The sequence below is a fragment of the Hemicordylus capensis genome, chromosome 2, assembly GCF_027244095.1.
Source record: "Hemicordylus capensis ecotype Gifberg chromosome 2, rHemCap1.1.pri, whole genome shotgun sequence".
Taxonomy (NCBI): domain Eukaryota; kingdom Metazoa; phylum Chordata; class Lepidosauria; order Squamata; family Cordylidae; genus Hemicordylus; species Hemicordylus capensis.
Window position 1 is genome coordinate 171,655,205 of NC_069658.1, and position 22,317 is coordinate 171,677,521.

The window sequence follows — 22,317 nt, forward strand, 5'->3', positions numbered from 1 at the left end:
GGACAGCTGTGAAAATGGATTGCTCTGCTAGTGATGTGTATTAGTTGGTTATTAGATAGAAGTAGAGCCAAAATTAATTTGCTCTCCAAAATCCTTCTAAAAAGTCTCCCATATAAACTTTGATATCAAGCAGTAACCAGATCTTTGCCAAATATCCAGCAAACATTTTATGTATGACTATATTTGACATGCAATAAATTGATTTCAGTATTTAATATTTGATAATTGATATGTAATGGTATTTAGTACTTTACAATATTTAAGAGATGACATGCAATTGTATTAGTATTTCAGATATTATGTTTGCTCCATCTGTAGCTGAAAGACAATTAATTCTACATTTCATCCAGAGTTCTTCAATGTTTAATTATTATAGTTCCTGAGAGAGAGAAGCCTATCATAGTAACTGTGAATTTTTTTTGCTAAGCATTAATTTGTTTGTATGTAGCTGGGTAGTGTGCTGCTTATTTCATGTATATAAATAAATACATTTTAATGGTCTTGTTGTAGCAAGCATGAATTGTCCCCTATGCTCAACAGTGTCCACCCTGGTTTGCACCTGGATGTGAGACCGCATGTGTGAGCACTGTAAGAATGGGGCCACTCTGGGAAGACCATCTGCATGCTGGCATATAGAAGGTTCCAAGTTCCGTTCCTAGCACTTCCAGACAGGGCTGAGAGACTCCTGCCTGCAACCTTGGAGAAGCTGCTTAATGGGAGGAGAGCTGGTCTTGTGCAAGCATGAATTGTCCCCTTTGCTTCCTATGAACTATGTTCCTAATGTATACAAGCCTACATTATTTGCTATGACAGTTTGTATCAGAGGAGTGAGCAAGAGTAGAAGTACTAGAACAAAATCTAGATCCTATAATTGAAGAATCTAGAGAAAGTTGAACATCCTTTAGAAATAATCTTTAAGGGCATATCTAAACTGTAAACCTATATTGTATCAGAAGTGCACAGGTAAGGAGAGCACTGCTAATTAATATTGTCTGGAGACATGGAGTTAAAGTTCTAAATAAAGTAGTTTATTTAGGAAATCCATCAGGGAGATAAATTAGGCCTACATGCTTAGCTCCTTGCTAGATACAGGAAGAAGGGAAAGGAGAAGATGGAAGTCTCTCTCCCCAAGTGAGAGAATGAAACCTGAGACTACCAGTCTAACAAAGGGGAAGGAGAATAGAGAAAGCATGGTCAGAGAGAGAATGTAGGGATGTGCATGGAACCGGCTGGCCCGGTTGGGTTCGAGTCTGGACTGGACTCGAACCCAACCGGGCCACTTCGGTCCGGTACCCCCTTAACCCACCCCCCTCCCTGCTCGGTCTGGTTTGGGGAGGGGGCGTTCACGGACCTTTTTATGTTAATTTTTTTACCTTATCTCCCTTGGGGTAGTTCCTGGAGGCGGTGAGGGGAAGGGTCTGTGGATGTCCCCCCGCCCTGCCGGCTCTCCTTATTGCCCCTTCTAGCCGGTTTGGCCGGCTCTTCGGCCGGTTTTTGGCCTTCTCCCGGAGGCGCGGTGGCCATTTTTTGGCCTTCTCCCAGCAGCGTGGCAGCCAATCGCTCAGGCACGCGGCCTCCAAAATGGCCACTGGGCCAAGCCCCCAAACCGGCCAATGAGCAGCCAAACCAGCTGGAAGGGGCAATAAGGAGAGCCAGCAGGGGGAGGGGGAACCTCCGCGGACCCTGCCACTGCCTCTAGGAACTCCCCAGAGGGGGATATAGTAAATTTTAAGAAAAAAACATAAAAAGGTCTGCGAACCCCCCAAACATTTGGGTGGTGTTTGGTCTGGGGTTGGACTGAACAGGGAGTGGTTCAGTTTGACCTTGAACCATCAAACTGAACCGGTTCAATGTCAAACTAGCTCAATGTCGAGCCAGTTTGCACACCCCTAAGGGAATGCCATTACTGGCTATCTCTACCTCAATGCCCCTAGTGGTCAACAGGGTTGCTAGTGCTAAGAGTCAATGCCATCAGGAGCTGCATCTCCAACAAGGATATTGCTCTTTTTGGCATCATTCCTTCTCCCACAATTTATCTCTCCTTTCTGAATTAATAACATAGGTGATCTCGCCTAACCAAGAATCATATAATAGGAGTGTGCACGAATTGTTCACTGCTGAAGTGGTTAACTTTGAACTGCAGCTCACTCGTGAACCGAATCAGGGGTGGTTTGACGCATGATTGAACCAAACCAATTCTGGTTTGGGTGAACTGGTTTGGCAGCAAACGCGTGGCTGGGCAGGGGCAGCAAGAGAAATAGAAAGGTTCTTACCTGGATGGCATGGCTACTGTTGCCCCCCCCACCTGCCCAGTGCGGCAAGCATGCACAATGCCTTGTAAGGAAGCTGCCTGCATGGCAGCAGCACAATTCCAACCTCCATGGATGCCTAACAAGGTGTAATTCCGGCCTCTGCAGATGCCTAATAAGGCATCATGCACACTTGGGGCAATGCTGGTTGGGGGGGGGGCGAGGTGGGAGGGCACCAGCTGAGTAAGAACCTTACTACTTATTTTGCCACCCCTTAGGTTGATTCAGGCCTTTCAGGAACCCTCACCAGATTCCCCTTTATAAGTATTAGCTGCTTGAACCGCCAATCCGGTTCAAACAGACTGACCCAGCAGGTTGGTTTGACCAAAATGGTTTGGCAGCATGTGGTTTGATTTAAGCACATCCCTCCCTCTGCCACCGGCCTCAGCAGCCCCAAACAGCAGCAGTGGCTGACTGGGCCCTTCTTTGCTGCCAATAGGCACTGCCATGGCTGCTCATTCCCCTCAAGCTGCTAACAGGCTCGGGCCCATCCCTCACCCTCCCTTCTTTCTCTCTTCCCCTCCCTTCTTTCTCTCTCTCCTCCATTCACTCTGTAGAGTAGTTGGAAGTAGTTGGAGTAGTTCCAGTGTGTGAGCTGGAAGGCTACTCTACGGTGGAGGCCCGAGAGCATAGTGAACAGAGCATAGCGAACAGGGATAGCAAACAGGATGTAGGAGTTTTGGGATAGCAAACAGGACGTAGGAGTTTTGTAGGAGTTTAGCAGGAAGTGTGTGGGGGAGCCTTGAACAAGCCCCTGTGATCACAAGGAGCCTGGTGGAGAAGAGAATGTAAGTACAAATCCCTCCCTCGTATCCCACATATTCTTGGACAGATAAATAGCTGACCATTACAGCTGAGACCTATTCTTCTAATAAACTGTCTAATAAACAGATAATAAACTACTTCTAATAAACTATTTCTAAATACTGTAAAGAATCAACAAAAACAGTATGAAGACAGAAAGTCAGCAGGGGAAGGGGCACTTCCCAGTATATTGCACAGAGTGCCACATGTATGACTAAATTGACTATTTGCCCCATGGGGAGAAGTCATGGGTGTGTGCTCGGTGCAAGGAGCTCCTGGCCCTCAGGGAACAAATTTGTTCTCTTGGTGGCAGATCTGGAGAATGACCAAGGTGGCAGATCTGGAGAAGCTCAGAGAGACAGAGAGGCATGTGGATGAGACCTCCAGGGATGTGATAGAGGCATCCCACTCCAGGGCTGGTAGCTCCTCTGCTGTCAGGGAGAATGAAGGTCTTGGGCAAGGAGGACATCGGTCTGAAGAAGAGGGAAATGCTCCTTTAGAAGGGACCCCTTCCATGGATGATGAGCCCATATCCTCTTGCATGGGGGATACTTCTCTGGGGGGTGGGGGCCTCCTCGTAGTGGGTGATTCTATCATTAGAGGTATAGAGAGATGGGTTTGTGACCCGCGTGTTGACCGCACAGTGACAAGGTTGCGGACATCACGCAGCATCTAGACAGGCTCTTAGGCAGTGCTAGGGAGGAGACAGCTGTTGCGGTGCACGCTGGCACCAACGATGTGGGAAAATGTAGTTGAGAGGTCCTGAAAGCCAAATTTAGGCTGATAGGTAGCATTTTGAAGTCCAGGACCCACAAGGTAGCATTCTCAGAAATGCTACCTGTTCCATGCTCAGGTACAGTGCGACAGGCAGAGCTGAGGGGTTTCAATGGATGGATGAGACGTTGGTGCCGGGAGGAGGGCTTTAGATTTGTTAGGCACTGGGATACATTTTGGGGCAAGCAAGGCCTGTACAAAAGGGACAGGCTGCACTTGAACCAAGATGGAACCAGACTGCTGGCACTTAAAATCAAAAAGGTTGCAGAGCAGCTTTTAAAATGATGCCTGGGGAACAGCCAATGGGAGCTGGGCAGTATCCCATTTGGCAAAAGCCATCCCTTAAGGTGTGCGGGTGCAAAGGATTCAGAGAAGGGGACAGAGCAGAACCTCATAAAGAGCAGATGAAAGCCTGTGCCAGCAGGTCAAAGAGTCAAAAGAACAGCACACTGAGAGATTCAGCGTATACTAATGCCAGAAGCCTCCAAGCCAAGATGGGTGAGCTGGAGTGCTTGGTTGCTGATGCAGAAATAGATATAGTGGGCATAACAGAAACATGGTGGAACAGTGAGAACCAGTGGGACACTGTTATCCCTGGGTATAAACTCTATAGAAAGGACAGGGAGGGGCACCTTAGAGGAGGGGTAGCACTGCATGTTAAAGAAGGGATAGAATCTAACAAGCTAGAAAACCTAGGTGGACTGGAGTCCTCCAAAGAAAGCCTGTGGGTGAAAATAAAAGGCCTGAAAGGGAATGTGCTACTGGGGAAGTGCTATCGCCTTCTGGATCAGAACACCGACAGTGACTGGGAGTTGCAGGAGGAAATAAGGGAAGCATCAAAGGGCTGTAATTATGGGTGACTTCAATTACCCACACATAGACTGGGTAAATTCACAGTCAGGTCAGGACAAAGAGGTCAAATTTCTAGATACGCTAAATAACTGCGCCCTAGAACAGTTGATCTTGGAACCAACCAGAGAGAAGGCAACCTTGGACCTAATTCTGAGTGGCACTCAGGACCTGGTGCATGATGTCAGTGTCATCGACCCTTTAGGGAACAGTGACCATAGTGCCATCAAATTCAGCATACATGCGGGGAGAGAATCACCAAGGACGTCTAACATGGACATTTTGAATTTCAGAAGAGGAAACTTCTCCAAAATGAGGAGTATGGTGAGAAGAAAGCTGAAAAGGAAAAGGGAAAGCTGAAAGGAAAATGACTCTCCTGTCACTTCGCTCCAGAGTGCATGGAGTTTACTCAAAACCACAATACTAGAAGCCCAGTTAGATTGTACACCCAAAAGGAGGAAAGGTACCACTAAGTCCAGGAGGATGCCAGCATGGCTCACGGGTACCGTCAAGGAAGCCATAAAAGGGAAGAAGACTTCCCTCTGAAATTTGAAGGCCTGTCCAAATGAAGAGAACAGAAAGGAACACAAACTCAGGCAAAAGAAATGCAAGGTGACAGTAAGGGAGGCAAAAAGAGAGTTTGAGGAACATTTAGCTAAAAGTATCAAGGGGAATAACAAAAACTTCTTTAAATACATCAGAAGCAGGAAACCTGCCAGGGAGGCGATTGGACCATTAGACAATGAAGGAGTGAAAGGGATTATTAAGGAGGATATGGAGGTTGCAGAGAAGCTGAATGAGTTTTTTGCGTCTGTTTTCACGGCAGAGGATACTGAGTATATACCTGTTCCTGAACCAGGCTCTTTAGGGATGGAGTCTAGAGAGCTGAGTCAGACAGAAGTGACAAGAGATGATGTTCTAAACTGTCTGGGGGAAAAAGAAATCACCAGGGCCGGATGGCATCCATCCAAGAGTCCTCAAAGAACTCAAATGTCAATTTGCCAACCTCCTTGCTAAAATATGTAACTTATCCCTGAAATCGGGCTCTGTACCAGAGGACTGGAGAGTAGCAAATGTAACACAGATTTTCAAAAAGGGGTCCAGGGGCAATCCAGGAAATTACAGGCCAGTTAGCCTAACCTCCGTTCCAGGCAAATTGGTGGAAAGCATCCTCAAGGATAAAATTATAAAGCACCTAGAACAGGGGTTCTCAACCTTGGGTCCCCAGATGTGGTTGGCCTACAACTCCCATCATCCTCAGCTGAAGGCCGTTGTGGTTGGGGATTGTGGGAGTTGTAGTCCAAACACATCTGGGGACCCAAGGTTGAGAACCCCTGACCTAGAAGAACAGGCTGTGCTGGGACTGAGCCAGCATGGCTTCCGCGAAGGTAAATCTTGTCTCACCAACCTTTTGGAGTTCTTTGAGAGTGTCAACAAGTTTGTGGATCAAGGTGATCCAGTTGATATAGTATACCTGGACTTCCAAAAAGCTTTTGACAAAGTTCCTCATCAAAGACTCCTGAGGAAACTCAGCGGTCATGGGATAAGGGGACAAGTACATGTGTGGATTGCTAACTGGCTGAAAGACAGGAAACAGAGGGTAGATATAAATGGAGAGTTTTCACAATGGAGGGAAGTAAGAAGTGGGGCCCCCCAGGGATCTGTACTGGGACTGGTGCTTTTTAATTTATTCATAAATGATATAGAAGCTGGGGTAAGCAGCGAGGTGGCCAAATTTGCAGATGATACCAAACTCTTCCGGGTAGTTAAATCCAAAACTGATTGTGAGGATCTCCAAAAGGATCTCTCCAGACTGGGGGAGGGGGCGACAAAATGGCAAATGCGCTTCAATGTTAGCAAGTGTAAGGTGATGCACATTGGGACGAAAAACCCCAACTTCAAGTATATGCTGATGGGATCTGAGCTGTCGGTGACTGACCAGGAGAGAGATCTTGGGGTCATGGTGGACAGCTCGTTGAAAGTGTTGACTCAATGTGCGGCAGCTGTGTAAAAGGCCAATTCCATGCTAGGGATAATTAGGAAGGGGATTGAAAATAAAACTGCTAATATTATAATGCCCTTATACAAATCTATGGTGTGGCCACACTTGGACTACCGCATACAATTCTGGTCACCACATCTTAAAAAAGGACATTGTAGAACTGGAAAAGGTACAGAAGAGGGTAACCAAGATGATCAGGGGCCTAGAGCACCTTTCTTATGAAACAAGACTACAACACCTGGGGCTTTTTAGTTTAGAAAAAAGACGACTGCAAGGAGACATGATAGAGGTCTATAAAATCATGCATGGTGTGGAGAAAGTGGAGAGAGAGAAATTATTTTCCCTCCCACACAAGACTAGAACCAGGGGTCACTCCATGAAATTGATTGCCAGGAGGTCTAGGACCAACAAACGGAGGTACTATTTCACACAATGCGTGATCCACTTGTGGAACTCTCTGCCACAGGATGTGGTGACAGCCAACAACCTGGATGGCTTTAAGAGAGGTTTGGATAACTTCATGGAGGAGAGGTCTATCAATGGCTACTAGTCGGAGGGCTACATGCCACCTCCAGCCACAAAGGCAGGATGCCTCTGAGTACCAGTTGCGGGGGACTAACAGCAGGAGAGAGGGCACGCTCTCAACTCCTGCCTGTGGCTTCCAGTGGCATCTGGTGGGCTACTGTGCGAAACAGGATGCTGGACTAGATGGGCCTTGGGCCTGATCCAGCAGGGCTGTTCTTATGTTTTTCCAGTCTTTCTTCCCCCCGCTTCTTTTTTCCTTTCTCTTTTTTCCATGCTCTTTCCCTTCCTGAGTTAACAGATCTTGTTCATCTTGTTTCCTCATCTAATTCACATGGCAGCCTCCTTCTCCTGAAGGGGCTCCTCCCTCATGACACCTTTCTTTGCAGACCCCTGCTTGCTATCCATATATATACTAGCTGACCCCACACAGAGCATCTGTGCAGTTGTGCACTGAGCCTGTGGCATCCCCCTACAGCTCGCTCGCTCTCTCCCCCCGCAGCTAGCTAGCTTGCTTTCTCCCCCCGCAGCTCTCCCCATTGGTCGTGGCCAGGGCCAGGCCATCCCGCCGCCGCGTCCCACCTCCTTCTCCCAGCTGGTAGGGCTTTGCCCGCCGTCTGCCCACCTCCTCCAGCATGATGATGCTTAATTTGTCTCTGTGTGTGGGCGGGGGGGCTTCATAGGTCCAGGCTCCAAAATTACCTAGGTGCATCTCTGAATCCCCACTGACCAATCACCACAGTGCCATGGGCTCTTCCTCCCTATCTGCATATGGAATCCCCACTGCTCAATCACCATGGTGCTTCTGCTCTCACAGGTTCCTCCTCCCTATCTGCATATGGAAGCTCCACTGCGCAGTCACCACGGTGCTTCTGCTCGTTAACTCTCGTGAGATCTGCCACGCATGGGATTAGCCACGGGTGCACTTTAGAGAATTATATATATATATATAAGATATTCTTCGTAGTAGTAGTAATAGTACTAAATAATAAATAATAAATAACATCTGATGTTATGACATCACCAAATGGCTGGAAACAGAATCACAGCCAATCAAATTTGTCCTTGTTGACAATGAGGGCTAAAGGAAATGAAGGCAATTTTAAATATTCAAACATTTCCCCTCCCAAAAAAAAATTACAGGAAAGGGGAGATGCTTCTCCACATCACTGAAAATGTTTGCAAACAACAGGGAATAATTTCTTGAGGCTCTGTATAGCACTTTTTGAGTGTTTGAAGTTCTTCACAACTATTACCTCAAGATTAACCCTGAAAAAAACAAGCCAGTATTATCTCCATATTGCACATGGTGGGGGACTGAGGCTGAAAGAAAACTGGCTTGCCAATGGTCACTTCATGGTTGAGTCACATTTGAACTGGGGACTTCCCAGCTCACACAATTAGCCACTTGACTGCATCAATGTTCACATGTAAAAATGTTCCAAGTATGTCACTGGTTACTTCCTCCTCCATTATCATATGGTAGTCTTTCAAATCTATTTAAGACCTTTCAGAATACACTGTGGTTTTGTAGCAATCTGGTCATAAGATAAGGGAATGTAGCAAATTTTGTCATAAGCAGTAGCAGATATAACAGTATTGGGTGGGGCGGAAGCACTTCATTTCTACAACACTTTGACAAGTGTGCATATCCCAGCGCGTATGTTTGTTCATTTTAAAAACAAAAACCTCACAACATGCTTGATTATTCAAGCATATATATGAGGTGCACTCAGCATACCAGTGTTTCCAACAACCACAAATATCGACATTGTGCAAAGATACAAATACTGAATGCAGAGAGAAAAATATGCAAACTGAGCAGATTTATACAAAATAAATAAAACTGCAGAGACGGTACTGATTTCACAACTTATTCCGAAATGCAGGAGGGGGATGGGATTGTGTATGTACACTGAAAATTCTGTTATTAATTCTCTGTGCAAATAACCACAGAAGTCTAAAGCAGAGGTTTTCGAACTCTGTTTTGAGGATCCCTGTGGTTCCTTGGAAGCTTATCCATTCAATCCTCCTCACTGCACCACTATCTCCAGCAGTATCTGAGTAATCCCGAAAATGGGTCCTTTCCAAGCCCTCCTATTTCACATGTTTATTTATTTATTTATATCTCAGTAGCAAGAATTTGCTACCACCATGAGTTGGGGGTGGTATAAAAATATGTTAAATAAATAAATAAGAATTTTCTATTATCGAACTATTATTTGCACAAAAACCCAGGATCCCAATATTTTTAACTAGAAGATGGAATCTGAGCTGCTTTCCTTTGCATATGTGGCCATGCTATTTATTTCTCATTATCCAAGTATATTTTTGTAGCAAACTTTGGTCTATGGCTTGACTGGATGGGATTGTTCAGAGCATGCAATGTTGGAGTAAGAGGGAGGGGTGGAATGCCTGGGGAAACCATTGGGATTACTGATTGGGAATGGGAGTGGCTTAGGTCCTTAAATTACATAGAGTTAGGTAAAGTAGGCTGTTAGAAGTTATGTTGCAAGATAAAATATAAACATATACATGAATAATTATTACAGACATATTCAGGGGCATATTGCATGTTTTTCTTTGTTTGCAGTAAAAATAAGTAAACCATAACATCTGACATGCTCTCCTATCTTTTGAACACCTATTCCGAAATCTAGAGGAGGCACAGCTTGTGACAGTTTGAATGAATGAAAAGTACAGGGAGGGCAAGAGAAGAGGCTGCTTAACCCTTTCTCGGGGCTGTTTTTACGTTTAAAATTGCTCCCTCAGCCGCCTTCCTCTTTGTAAGAAGAAAGACTACTTGTCCTGCTATCCCATTTCAGCTCTTTTAAAGAAATATAGAGCAGCGTGGTGTAGTGGTTAGAGTGCTGGACTAGGACCGGGGAGACCCGAGTTCAAATCCCCATTCAGCCATTATACTAGCTGGGTGCCTCTGGGCCAGTCACTTCTCTCTCAGCCTAGCCTACTTCACGCTCTGGGCTCCTTGGAGGAAGAGTGGGATATAAATGTTAATAATTATTATTATTAGAAAGAAGAGTAAGTTTGTTGGGGCTGAGGAAAATCTGCCCAAGCTGCTCGACTGTTTAAACTTGTGGATAGTGGACTACAAGCAGAGGGTACCAGAGAGAGTATCACATTCTGTCTTTTAAAATGCTAACATTTTGTTTTTCTCAGACTGATCCAAGGTTGCTAACATATTACAGACATTTTTCTTTGGGAGGCTCTTGGTAAAGCTGTCCCCTTTCTTTCTCGTATGGCTTGTGCGCCTTTGAAAGGCGTGTAACAGACAGAAATTCAACCGGGGCAGAGAGGCGGGCGGCGGAGGGGGAGTCCCGTCAGGAAAACGGCGGCGGCGCTGCTGAGCTTGACTTCCAAAGTAAATAAGAGTGCGAAGAAGGATTGCACCGAACGGAGGCTGGCCGGCAGAGGGCGCACAACAATGTCTGAGGAAGCATCAAGGAGGATAGACGCGCGGAGAAAAAAGGGCTTTGCTAGGCCCAGCGGGACCTAAACTCCAATCTCCATGGTAACTACAAACCTCAGCGAGGTAAGAGGAGGGTCGAGGTCACGTGCTCCGGAAGAGCCGCTTTCTAGCGCCCCCTCTGGCAGGAAGTGGGAGAAGGCGAGAGGGCGGGACCGAAGGGGAGGCCCGTGGCCAAAGAAATCAAACACTTGGCGGCGGGCGGGAGGCGGTGGCAAAAGGAGGCGGAGGAGAAGGAGGTGGTTGCGGTGGTGCAGAAAGAGTGGGAGGCCAGCCGGTCGGACGCCGTGAGAGTGAAAACTGGGTCCGGTCCTGAAGGAGCGGGGGCTTGCCGAGGCGGGTGCGGCTGTTGTTCGGCCTCCGCCGCTGGGCTCCGGCCCCGCCCCCTCCCTCTCCGCCTCCCGCGGGGGGGCCCCGCCTGCTCCTCTGCTGCTCCCCCCATGAGGCGCGCCCCGCGCAGGGAACCCGCTGGGCCCTGCTGGAGCCGGAGGTAAGCAAGGCTCGCCGGGGCCCGCATCGCTGGCCAAAGGCACGACGAGCCGCCTCTGCCTGCCGGGTCTCCCGCTTCACTTCCACACGGGGCCCTTTCACACATTATGCAGCGTAAACCGGCGTTTCCCGCCTGAATGCAGCTGCGTCCCTTTTCTTGATCAGTCTACTTGTGCGTGTAAACACGTGTGTTGTCTTATTTACTTTTTAGGTGTAGAAAATTTTCAGGGTGTTCCTGCAAGTGTGGTCTGTTAAGAGGCTTCTCTCTCTCTCCCTGACAGACACACTTGAAGATGTTGCTTTTGGTGTTCTCTTCTCCCGTTTCATTTCTTTGCTTTCCTTTTTTCTATAGAAGGACACCTGGCTGCTGTCCTGTCACTCTTCTATCCTCCTTAATCTTTGGAAACTTATCTTGTGGTCCCCAGTATATATGTAGTAGTATGCAAAGGTTTTGATAATACCTAGATATCACTGTACAGTGTTTAGGAATAATAATACAGACTTAGAGGGCTGTTGTAAAGATGATTGGGATAATCGCTGAAGTACTTGCAAATTAAATGTCCTATATAAGGGCTACTGCATGCTTTATATGGTATCCATGTTTGTCATAACTGCACTGTCTGGTATCACACCAGAGTCTCCTGCAATACTGTACATTCAAATGTATGTCCATAAACATGCCATTGGGCGTGCACTAGGGGCTGTGGCAAATCACCCCTGGCAAATGTCTCAAAATGTTCAGAGAAGCATATCTGCCTTTCACTCTTCAAGTGAACTGTAGATAACACCAGTAAAGTTGCTTTGAATAGAGTGCCTCAAATGTAAAGTGGCCTTTGAGAGCACACTTTCAGGTGTTCAAAAGACCTTATTTACAAAAACCCTGCAAGTTAAGCCAATATTTATAATTCTTACACTGCATATGGAGATATGCAGGCTGAGAAAAGTGCCTTGTTAGGGCCACTTAGTGAGTGTTTGGTATTTAACCAGGAACTTTCTGGCTTATGCTCTTGGTTTATTGCTAAACCAGCTTTGAAGTGATTTTTGTTACCCATATTTCTCGACACTTTTATTGTGTGAGACCCCAGTGACCCCAGGATGGATAAATATCAGTGGCTTAATTTTTTAAAATTGGTTTTTGTGGTGGGGCCAGGCCAAGACAGCTGAATATGTATATAGGAAAGGAGGTGGAGTAGGAAAAAAGTGAGGGGAACGAAGGGAAGGCATTTAGTACATGGCTTCCTGTATTGCCCCATATTATTCCACCCCAAAACTGCCATAGCTTCTGGGTGTAATAGACAGGAATATTTTGGAGAAATGCCCTCCCCAGAAAGGAAAATATGTTAAGTAGTGCAACAAGGAGATACAGGAGGGCAGCTTGACACAGGTAATGAGTAAAGTTATCCATTACATTTTTTAAAAACCAGGTATTATATACGATATCCTAAATTAGTGAAAAATTGTCCAAAGATCTCATAATGTATACCCTCCTACATGTTGTACATGCTCTATTGAATTTTAAATTAACATGTAGAATCAGTGGAAGACATCTTTTTAATCTATTATTTCAACTGAGGTTTTCTCTTGGTGATTTAAACAGCGATCTAAATCAGTGATTGCCTTGATTTAAATCAATCCACCCTCATCCCAGCAGTGTGACACTTCTAACTGGGCAAAGAAAGAATTCTCTTTATATTTAGTGGGATGGGGGGAGGCGGGAGAGCAACTGGTCCTATTCAGCTCCAGCATAACATTGTTCCAGTGGTTGTTGCTGGTGTCTATCTTTTGTATTTCCTTTTAGACTGAGCTGCTTTGGGGACAAGAAACCATCTTATACTATGCCTATTTTGTTTTGTTGTAAACTGCCCAGAGATGTAAGTTTTGGGCGGTATAGAAATATGTTAAATAAATAAATGAAATATTATTTTAAGTAAACTGCTTTGAGAACTTCTGTTGAACAGTGGTATATAAATAATAATAGTAATAGCGTAGTTATGGCAAACATAGCTGTTATATTAATGCATATAGCAATCCTTTTATAGCACACTTAATTTTCATTGCCTCTTTCTACTGCAATCCAGAAGGATTGCAGGTTTATGGTGGGATTTTTCCAAATTGGATTGCAGAAGGACTGGTTTATGGTGGCCTTTTTCCAAATAGGTTTTTTTCGTCTACATGAGTTGGTTGAATTCTTAGGGGCAACAGAAAGCTAAAATTCTGTTGGCAGAGATAGAAAGAAGCCTTCACCCATTCATACAATTTGAGTCTAAGCCCAAGGCTAACCAAAGATTTGATCCAAGGTTATATTGGAATATGTCTAAACTAGGAATAAATCAATCAATAATTGCTTTTGTAGATAATAGGATGGACATGAGTGAACTTGGGGGAGGGGGAGCCTGCCACACTTTTCCCCCTGCACAGGTGAGAGAAACTTGGTTCAAAATAAATTGTATTATTGTGATTACTTGTGTGAGAAAGCACTCTTGTTTCCAAAAGTATATAATTAAGATAAAACCGATGACATGCTATTTTTGCTTTTCCACATGACAGTATACATAATTTCTTTTTCCAAACATGGAGGTTCCTTTTGGTAAGGGTAAGAAGGTCATGCTGTATAGTTTTCATATATGGGTATTCTGAGAACTCCAGAAGAGGCTCTTTATATCTGCTTCTCATTAGTAAGACGCTAATGTATAAATTTTTCCTATATTAAGGTTTTTGTGTTAGGAGTGGCTTGTGAGAGCAGTAACAGGAGTGAAAATGGCAGCACTAGAAGTGGCCAGTGTTCTCTAATTTTTTTCATCTGTGTGTTGAATTAGATTTGTTCTAAGCAGAAATATCAAGGCAGTGTGTGCACACATGCGTTCAGGGTGGGGCCTTCCCATTTCAACCTGAGCGGGATCTAAAATTAACTGAGCGGACATTAAAAATATATGAGCATGCGCACAAGCCTTAGAGGGAACACTTGAAGTGGCCATCTTAGTGTTCCTTATCTGCTTCAACAGACTTCCCCAACCTGCAGGCCTCCAGATGTGCTGAACTACCAATTCCCATCATCCCAGCCACAATAAGTTGTAGCTGGGGGTGAGGTCTCCTGCTCCAAAACATAATTCCTTTTAGATAATATCAGGGTAACATAGCATCCATTTGCTTGTGTTGATTTTTTGTATGTCCCCAGAGTAAGATTCTATTTATTTAAAAGATTTATAAGCTGCCATTCATCATAAATGAATTAATGGTGGCTTACAACAAAATTAAGAGTAAAACAAGTCTCTAAAAAATAGAACTGCAGAATAAGATTAATTAAACCAAGGCAATCACAAATAGAGTTGGAGGAAGGCCTGCTGAAATAAAGTCCTCATCATTTGTTTAGAGAGGCGGCAAGCCATAGATCAAGGGGCAGGGAGCACGAAAGAGTCAGAACCACCAATATGGATCTGAGAAGATTCACTATCCAGTGAGCTCTTTTCTGTTTTCCTTGACTTTCCACAAAGAGTTTGTCCTGAGTTCTTTTTTAAAATAAAATATTTTGTTTTAAAAAATAAGATGACTTATGGGCAGGATTGATAAAAATATTTTTTTTAAATCACATTTTTTAAAATTTAAACTGACTTTAAAAAATCTAAAAAAAAATTTTTTTTAATCATTAAAAAGAACCTAGCTCAACGATCATTATATTCTGTGGAAATGTTAGCAGCAGTATATGGGGATGAGAGATAACAGACCTGGTCACTCCTATTCTGCAGGTGGTGGACATGCACATATTCAAGCCCTTACCCCCCTCTCTCTCTAAAAGTGCAATGATAAAGGTGGCCAATAAATGGAGGATTTGGGGGGATGGAGTAGACCTGAGCAAGGAGAAGATATAAATTATTATAAATGCACAGAATTGGGAAGGGGGATAGAAAGTGAAAACAAAAGTGAACAAAACATGTGCAATTCTGAGGAAATGTTTTTGTGTATCCTCCATTGCAGAAGGGAAGCACCTATCATTGCAGCAGGCTTAAGAGACCCCATTTGGGAATATTTTAATGAGTTTATGTGGTTGAGAGGCATGTGTGCAAAATACAAACAGTGCAACAAAGAAATTTTAGGCCTCGTTGCCTGAATCAAACAGCATTATGAGAAGTGTGTACCTACCTTCTAAAAATGAAACCTACATCTGTCTCTGAATACGTATTTAGGTTTTGACTTATTAGACAATACAGACTTATTGACTGTATTAAACAACCGAGTCTTTTTGTGAAGTGATTTAAATTGTGATATAAATCATTTTGATTTAAACCAAATAAACCCTGTATGAGTTATTGCATTATAGTTGGTGGTTACTCTTATAATAACAGAACCACAGGAGCCTAATAGGTCTTCTAATAATCAAAATAACTTGTCTTATCAGTATGAAGTTTCAGACCAATATTTTACTTGGTGAAGGGTATGATGTGGCTGTATTTTTTAGAAAAAATGGCTGATTTTTTTCAAAATGGTTTTGAAATGGTTTAAATTTTTTAGCCTACTTTCCTTAAGGATGATGATGATGATTTTTATATACCACTTTTCAACCAGAGTTCCCAAAATGGTTGTTTGTGACAATGTCATCCACCTCAGTTCAAGATGGCGGATATATGAACGTTTGAAGTGCAAGTGGGTTAACTTGTGAACCAGTTAACCAATTTGAACCAAATTTGGTACCATTATAGGAACACCTTAATAGCGTAGTTTGTGATGCCGTTCACCTCAATTCAAGATGCTGGATGTGTGAACATTTGAGACAGAAGTGGGCTAACCTGTGAATATGGTAATTATCAATTATGATTGTAGTGAAAGCAAAGTAGGCAGATTAGTTATTACCATAACTTGTTTATGTGTGTGGGGCAGGTGGAGAACAGTACACATTTGACTATTTTTGTGCCCATCTAGAACATACCTTTTGGTTTCTGCTTTTGGTAGTTTAGACTTATTTATTTATCATATTTCTATACTGCCTGATATAGACATTTCTAAGTTATATATAAAGTTATAACATAGCGAATGTAAAACACTATAAAACAGTTAAAATTCACAAAACAAGTAAAAAAACAAGTTTTTAAAAATCCCCTAAAACATATTAAAGGTTTTAAAATTTCAATTAAAAGCTTGGGGAAACAGGTACATCTTGAGGTTCTTCCTAAAAGCAAACAGAGGAAGAGATGCTCTTATTTCAAGAGGAAGTGTATTCCAGAGCCCCAGGGCAGCACCAGAGAAAGCCCAGTCACAGGTCGCCATCAAACAAGCTGGTGGCAACCATTACCAGACCTCTCCAGCTGATCTTAATAGGTGACAGGGTTCATGACAGCAAAGGTGCTCCCTTAAGTACAAATTAGGATGACAAAAATATGTTGCATTGCTCCTGTGTACTAGTTTGAGGAGTATGCTTTCCTAAAGAATGAGATCATTTTTAATTAATGGGTCATGAACCCGAGGCAAATTATGCATCTGGTGTACTGAAGGTTCCTTGTAGTCTATTAGATCAGGAGTCTTTATCTTCTCTATTTCAACATAGCTTTTAACAATTCCAGACCTTACCTAACCTAAGGATCTAAGCCCCCTTCATCCCCAATCCCAAGTCTCAATCACACAATAACTGCCCCCAAATCCCAAAGGGCATTTTACCAAACATTCCACCCTCCAAGCATCCCCCCCTTACTCCAGCAGTCCATGTTCCAAACAGTGCCCCCACAATCCAGGCAAGCCACAGACAGAAGTTCAGGATGCAGCTTATTATGTTAAAAAAGCCAAAGCAATGAGGACCATATGTGCAGCTTATTCTATGTAAAGTTATAGGCACAGCTGAAAACGAAAAAGTCATTTACTTCGTTTTAATACTTAGGTTAGTATGTTGACATGAATTCACTGGACACATTCAAGAAAACAAAAATGTTTACTGAAAACCTTTCTTTAAAATGTTTTAACTAATAAGAAGTCTTATCTGCTTCAAGGGCTATTTTAAATTCATCCTTGTCAGTTAATTGTCATGGTACTGTACATGCCATATTGCTGTGCACAGCAGTTCTTCACACATGTTGTATGTGAGTGCTGCGCAAGACAGTTCTGGAACCATTGTCCTGAAGGTTTGAACATTTGGGTGCTGCTTTCTAGTCATCCACTGAATGGTAAATATTCCTGTCATTCTCCATCCATAGCTATCTGGCCTGGGAATGTCTGGAAGCTGGGTCAGGGAGTTTCAACCCTTATCTAAGGGGGGGGGGGAGTTAAGCTGAACATCAACCAAGCTGTATGGACAGATTGTTCTGATGGCATAGCGTTGTAATTTGTCTTTGAGATGTCATGGGCTGTCTTCTTGGACCAGTTCCTTGGTCATTAGCAACATTTTACAGAGCCTGTGAGGTGATTTTTCTGTAAGGTTAAGGTTTTTACTCTTATTATTGTTGTATACTGCCCAGAGTCTTTGGATGGGGCGGTTTATAAATGTAATAAATAATAAATTATGATTTTGCTATTTATCTTAATAGGAGAACTTTTCATTTTACATGTTTTCTAAATGTATTATATCTGTACATCCACACATTTTATGGATTTTAACTGTATTTTTGAATAAACTTTAGCACTTTATTGAAGTTACTATAAGATTGATATCCTTTGGTTAAAACCAATGAGGAAGACACTAATGTGGTCAAAATGCATCTGGCTTCTCCATGAACTCCTTACAACCACTTTACAACCATTTTGGTGGTTTGTGGAAAGACCTGACGTCCCACAAACCTTCTAATTGCCTATAATAGGAAAATCTATAAAAGTTTAACCTGGACTTCTGTGATCCTGGCAAGATCTTGTAGATGGGGTTCGTTGTTATTGATAATTTGGAATAATTGTTCTTATTAGTTTGAAACTGCCATATATCAAATGGGCTGTCTTCTTTGTTAATATTTATTTGTTTATTATGTACCTGCCAGAAAATCAATATAATTCAAGCCTTGACTATTTGGTTATATTGCATGATTTTTAAAAATTTATTTTTTGGTGTGGATGGGTGATTCTTGGTATGTACACCTTTTTAGCAATGTGTTCATATGACTTGTAATAGAGGACCATTAAAAGGGTTGATATTCAATGTATACTAGACTGCATCAAAGAAGAATTCAAAGAAGGATGTCTAGAGGTAGTAATGGTGCTCCACTGTACAAGAACATAGTAGAAGGCCATAAGATAAAACAGTAAAAGCAAGATAAGGCAGTATGTTAAAAATAAACATGCTTATGTTCCTCTAATAAAACAAATCTTGTAGCCTTTCTGTGTGGAGAATGGTCCAGATAGCTGTGGCTAGGAGATGGCGGAAATGCTTTCCATTCAGTGGGTGGCTGAGAAACCCAGCACCTGAGTCAGAACGGTTGCCATGTAGGTTTGCATGTAACTTGTATGAAGAATGGCTTGACATTTGGCACGCACTGTGACAACCAAGCTGGTGAAGATGAGGGTGACTCTGAAATAGTCCTTGAAGCAGATAACAATGATAAAGACTTGTATGCTTAGTTAAAAACATTTTCAGGAAAATTTTGAAGTTCCAATTTAGTGTGGTGTTGAATGTGTTCACTGTCCATGGTGTTGACATAAGTATCACAGAATAACTTGCTTTTTATTTTCTTCTTTTCACAAACACTTTATTGTATTAGTAACATTGTTTAGTCACCATATGGTCCTTGTTGCTTATTAAATGTGTTCAGTATTTTTTACATAATCAGTTTTTGAGGGGAGGACACTCCGCCTCTGACCTACAGACTACTTATGGAGCCTGCTTCCAAGCTGGACTGAGCAAGCTGCAGCAGCAGATGCCAGTAGGGATGTGCACAGAACCTGGTGGGGGTGGTTTGAAGGTGTGTGTGAGGGGTCACACTTTAAAATTGGAGGAGGGTGCACTTATCCCTCCCTCCGCTTTTCCCCTTCCTCTCTCTGCCTTTTCCCCCTCCGGTGCTCCATTTTTCAAGGTTCCTTGGGGGCAGCAGCATACCTCCCTGCCACCCCATCCCCTCTTTGCCTGGAAGAACCTGGCGTGCACGCTGGGCACGTGCGCACTTTGGGTGAGCATGAGCACGATGTGCACACACCTGGCGGGCACATGTGCTCCTGGTGTTTCCAGGTACTTCCGGGCAAAGAGGGGATGGTGCGGCAAGGAGGTATGCTGCCACACCGAAGGAGCATTGAAAAATGGAGCACCAGCAGTGGGAGGAAGCGGAGGGAGATGTAAGTGCACCCTCCCGCACCTTTGAACCGGCTGCTTGAACTGTTTTGGAGGCCCTTAAAAGGGTCTGAACAGGTTCGTGCACATCCCTAGAAGCCAGTAAGCTGGGGGAGGGAACAGCGTTTGTGTGTTTGTGTGTGTGAGAGAGAATTTACATTAATCAAATCCTGTCCCTTATTTTTAAAAATTGTATTGTATAATCCATATAATGGCTTCAGTTGTAATTTTCCGGTTTACCCCCTTTTCACGAGTGATATGCTCCGCATCGGTTCTGAGATCTCTGCCATGGATTCACTTTATTTGTTGCCTGTGCTAACAGTGGACCTTCCAGGTTTGTTGTAAGTTGCTTTGTCCAGTTATGTGGTTTTTATGGAATACAAGTGTTAGATTTAGAAATTATTGCTGGGATACTCATAATACCTTGTAAATTTTATACTCTATATTATAATCCCCTTTTCCCTTGAAGGCTCTCCGGGTGGCATACTTCATTCTTTTCCACATTTTATCTTCACAAAAACCCAGTGAGGTAGGTTTTACTGGGAGAAAGTAACTGACTTAACTTAAGGTCATCCGTGAGTTTCATGGCTGAGAGGAGGTTTGAACCCTGGTCTTCCTAGTCAACACTTACTTAAATGAGCACAGTAGCTTTCCAGCAGTAGGAGTTTCCCTTACTTTCTTTAAATTTAAAGGAAACAAATGAAGGCAACGTACTAGTTGTAGCACACACAGGGAGTTGCATTACAAACACAAAGAGAATTTCTAGGTATTGATAACATGGGTGTAAAGTAGAATAGTTTGTGCCCCTAACCATGCATTCAGTGGAAGCTACTAAGAGTCTCTTCATGTGTACATTCTCACCTTCCTCTGAATGTGTAAAAGTGGTGGGGCAGAGCCACTTTACTGAGGTCATGGGAGGGGCCAGCAGTCATGAGTGTGTTCCTTCCATTTGTTGATTAAATATGTGGATGAAAAGTTAGAAAAGGATGATCAGGAAAATTTGAAACTGCCCAGTTTGACATCTCCTAATGTATTATTTGTTTTTATTATTAGTATTAGTATGCCACCTTAAAACATCCCAATGTGGCAATAGTGCTACTAATTTTATGAAAATACAATTCTTTTGTATGAAAGAATTAGAAATGAGAATTTTCTGTGTAAAAACTACCTGGAAAATGTTTCATTTCAGGAAGTTGTCTGCCCCATATAACTGACTGCTTGAGTTTTAGCCCCCATATCCACCCTGGGTGAATCATATGCAAAACAATGGACTGCATTTTATATGTAGTGCAGTTCTTAAACTGTTGGACAAGTACAAAAAGATTAAAGTAGGAATAATATGGGGATTTTAAAAATTAGCTACCTTAATGTTGACTTAAATATTACTGAGATAATAAACATGAAGGCTTTCTACATATTAAAGCACAGCATAAATGCTAATTATGGAGCACAATGAAGTTGAGGTTGAATTTCCCTCCAATAAGAGGATTTGTAGCAAATCAATAAACTTAAAAAATAAAAAACACTCAAGGACATTTCAGGATTAAAAACATTTGATTGTAAGAGTTAACACTTGAACAAACTCCTGCACTAAAAAGAATGGAAATTGCAAGTAATAATAATAATAATTGGCACCCTAGGTGCAATTCCAAAAGACCTTGAAGACCTCAACTCCATAGGGGCCACAGAAATCACCATCAGCCAACTACAAAAAGCAACTTTACTGGGAACAGCCTATATTCTACGACGATATCTATAATAATAATATTGATAATAAAATTCAGCCATCCTAGGTCCTTGGGAAGGACTCGATGTCTGGATAAAACAAACCAGTCAATAACACCTGTTTGACTGTGTAAACAAGAAATAATAAATAAATAATAATTGCAAGTTAAGGTGGCTCCTCTTAAATAATGCACTATGTATATAAGTACATTCTGCAGTGCATTACCTACAACTTAGCCTCCATGCACCCAAAGTTTGCATTTGTTTTTCAGCCCCAGCTTGCTTTGCGTTGGGGACAATTCTGAAGCTGGAATCAGAATTGTCAGTGGGATGCCAGTCTTGAATAAGATATAGTCCTGTAAATTCTCAATGTTTAATTTTGACAGCCAATTCTTGCATAGTGGAAAGTGATTCATGTTTAACTGAAAATAAAAGCAGCAGCATAACTACTTACGCGGTATTGGAATTGAGACTTCCTTTGCTTAAGACTGAATGAGCAAAATTCGTAACCTTTCTCAACTAATTGTGGTTTTAAATTCTAGAATAAGATTTTAGCGTTGCTCTCCCATGCAGCATCTTCTGAAGCATGTAATGCTTTACCACAGGTTGGATATTTTTGCCCATAGTGTTCTCTTGTATAGAAAATCAGCCTTAAACAGTATTTTTTTTAATAGATGGTATTTGTTTCAGATTAAGATATTCATAACATGTTAGCTTGCATTAAATTAAGATCTCCTTTTAAAAAAATAACATTTTAAAATGGTAAAAATCATTTGACTTCTATCCATTTTGCAGTGGTGCCAAAACAGTCTTGTAATGATTCCTGAGTCACCATTGGTAGACAAGTTGTTTGACCGATGAGTGAGGGTGTCAGGGATCTGGCTCAGCCAGCCCTAGATAGAAGTGTCTGGTTGATTGATTGATAAATTTATATACCACCTTTCATTGTTTCATTTCAAACAATCCCAAGGTGGAATTGCTGTGGCTGGAAATCAGCCTTAGTATTCTCTGTCATTTACTTTTTTTCAAAACTGGTAGAATCGGTAAGATGGAAAGACGAGAAAGATTCAGAAGTTCTAAAACATCATTTTAGTTCAAAAAAGTATTTAAAGTCAAACAGTTATATGGATAT

General features: G+C 42.6%; 1 protein-coding gene across 4 annotated transcripts in view; it reads left to right on the forward strand.

Moving 5' to 3' along the window:
* The first annotated feature begins 10,657 nt into the window (after positions 1-10,657).
* The window catches only part of PHC1 (polyhomeotic homolog 1), a 56,941-nt gene continuing 45,281 nt past the window's right edge, over positions 10,658-22,317 (forward strand). For 2 of the 4 annotated variants that reach the window (XM_053303023.1, XM_053303026.1), the window contains exon 1: positions 10,658-10,810. In XM_053303023.1, coding sequence (XP_053158998.1) covers positions 10,787-10,810 — 24 coding nt within the window. In that variant the 5' untranslated portion in view covers positions 10,658-10,786. Of the gene's footprint in view, positions 10,811-10,857; positions 11,235-22,317 lie in introns of those variants that run through there. The other 2 variants (XM_053303025.1, XM_053303024.1) reach the window with 2 other exon arrangements.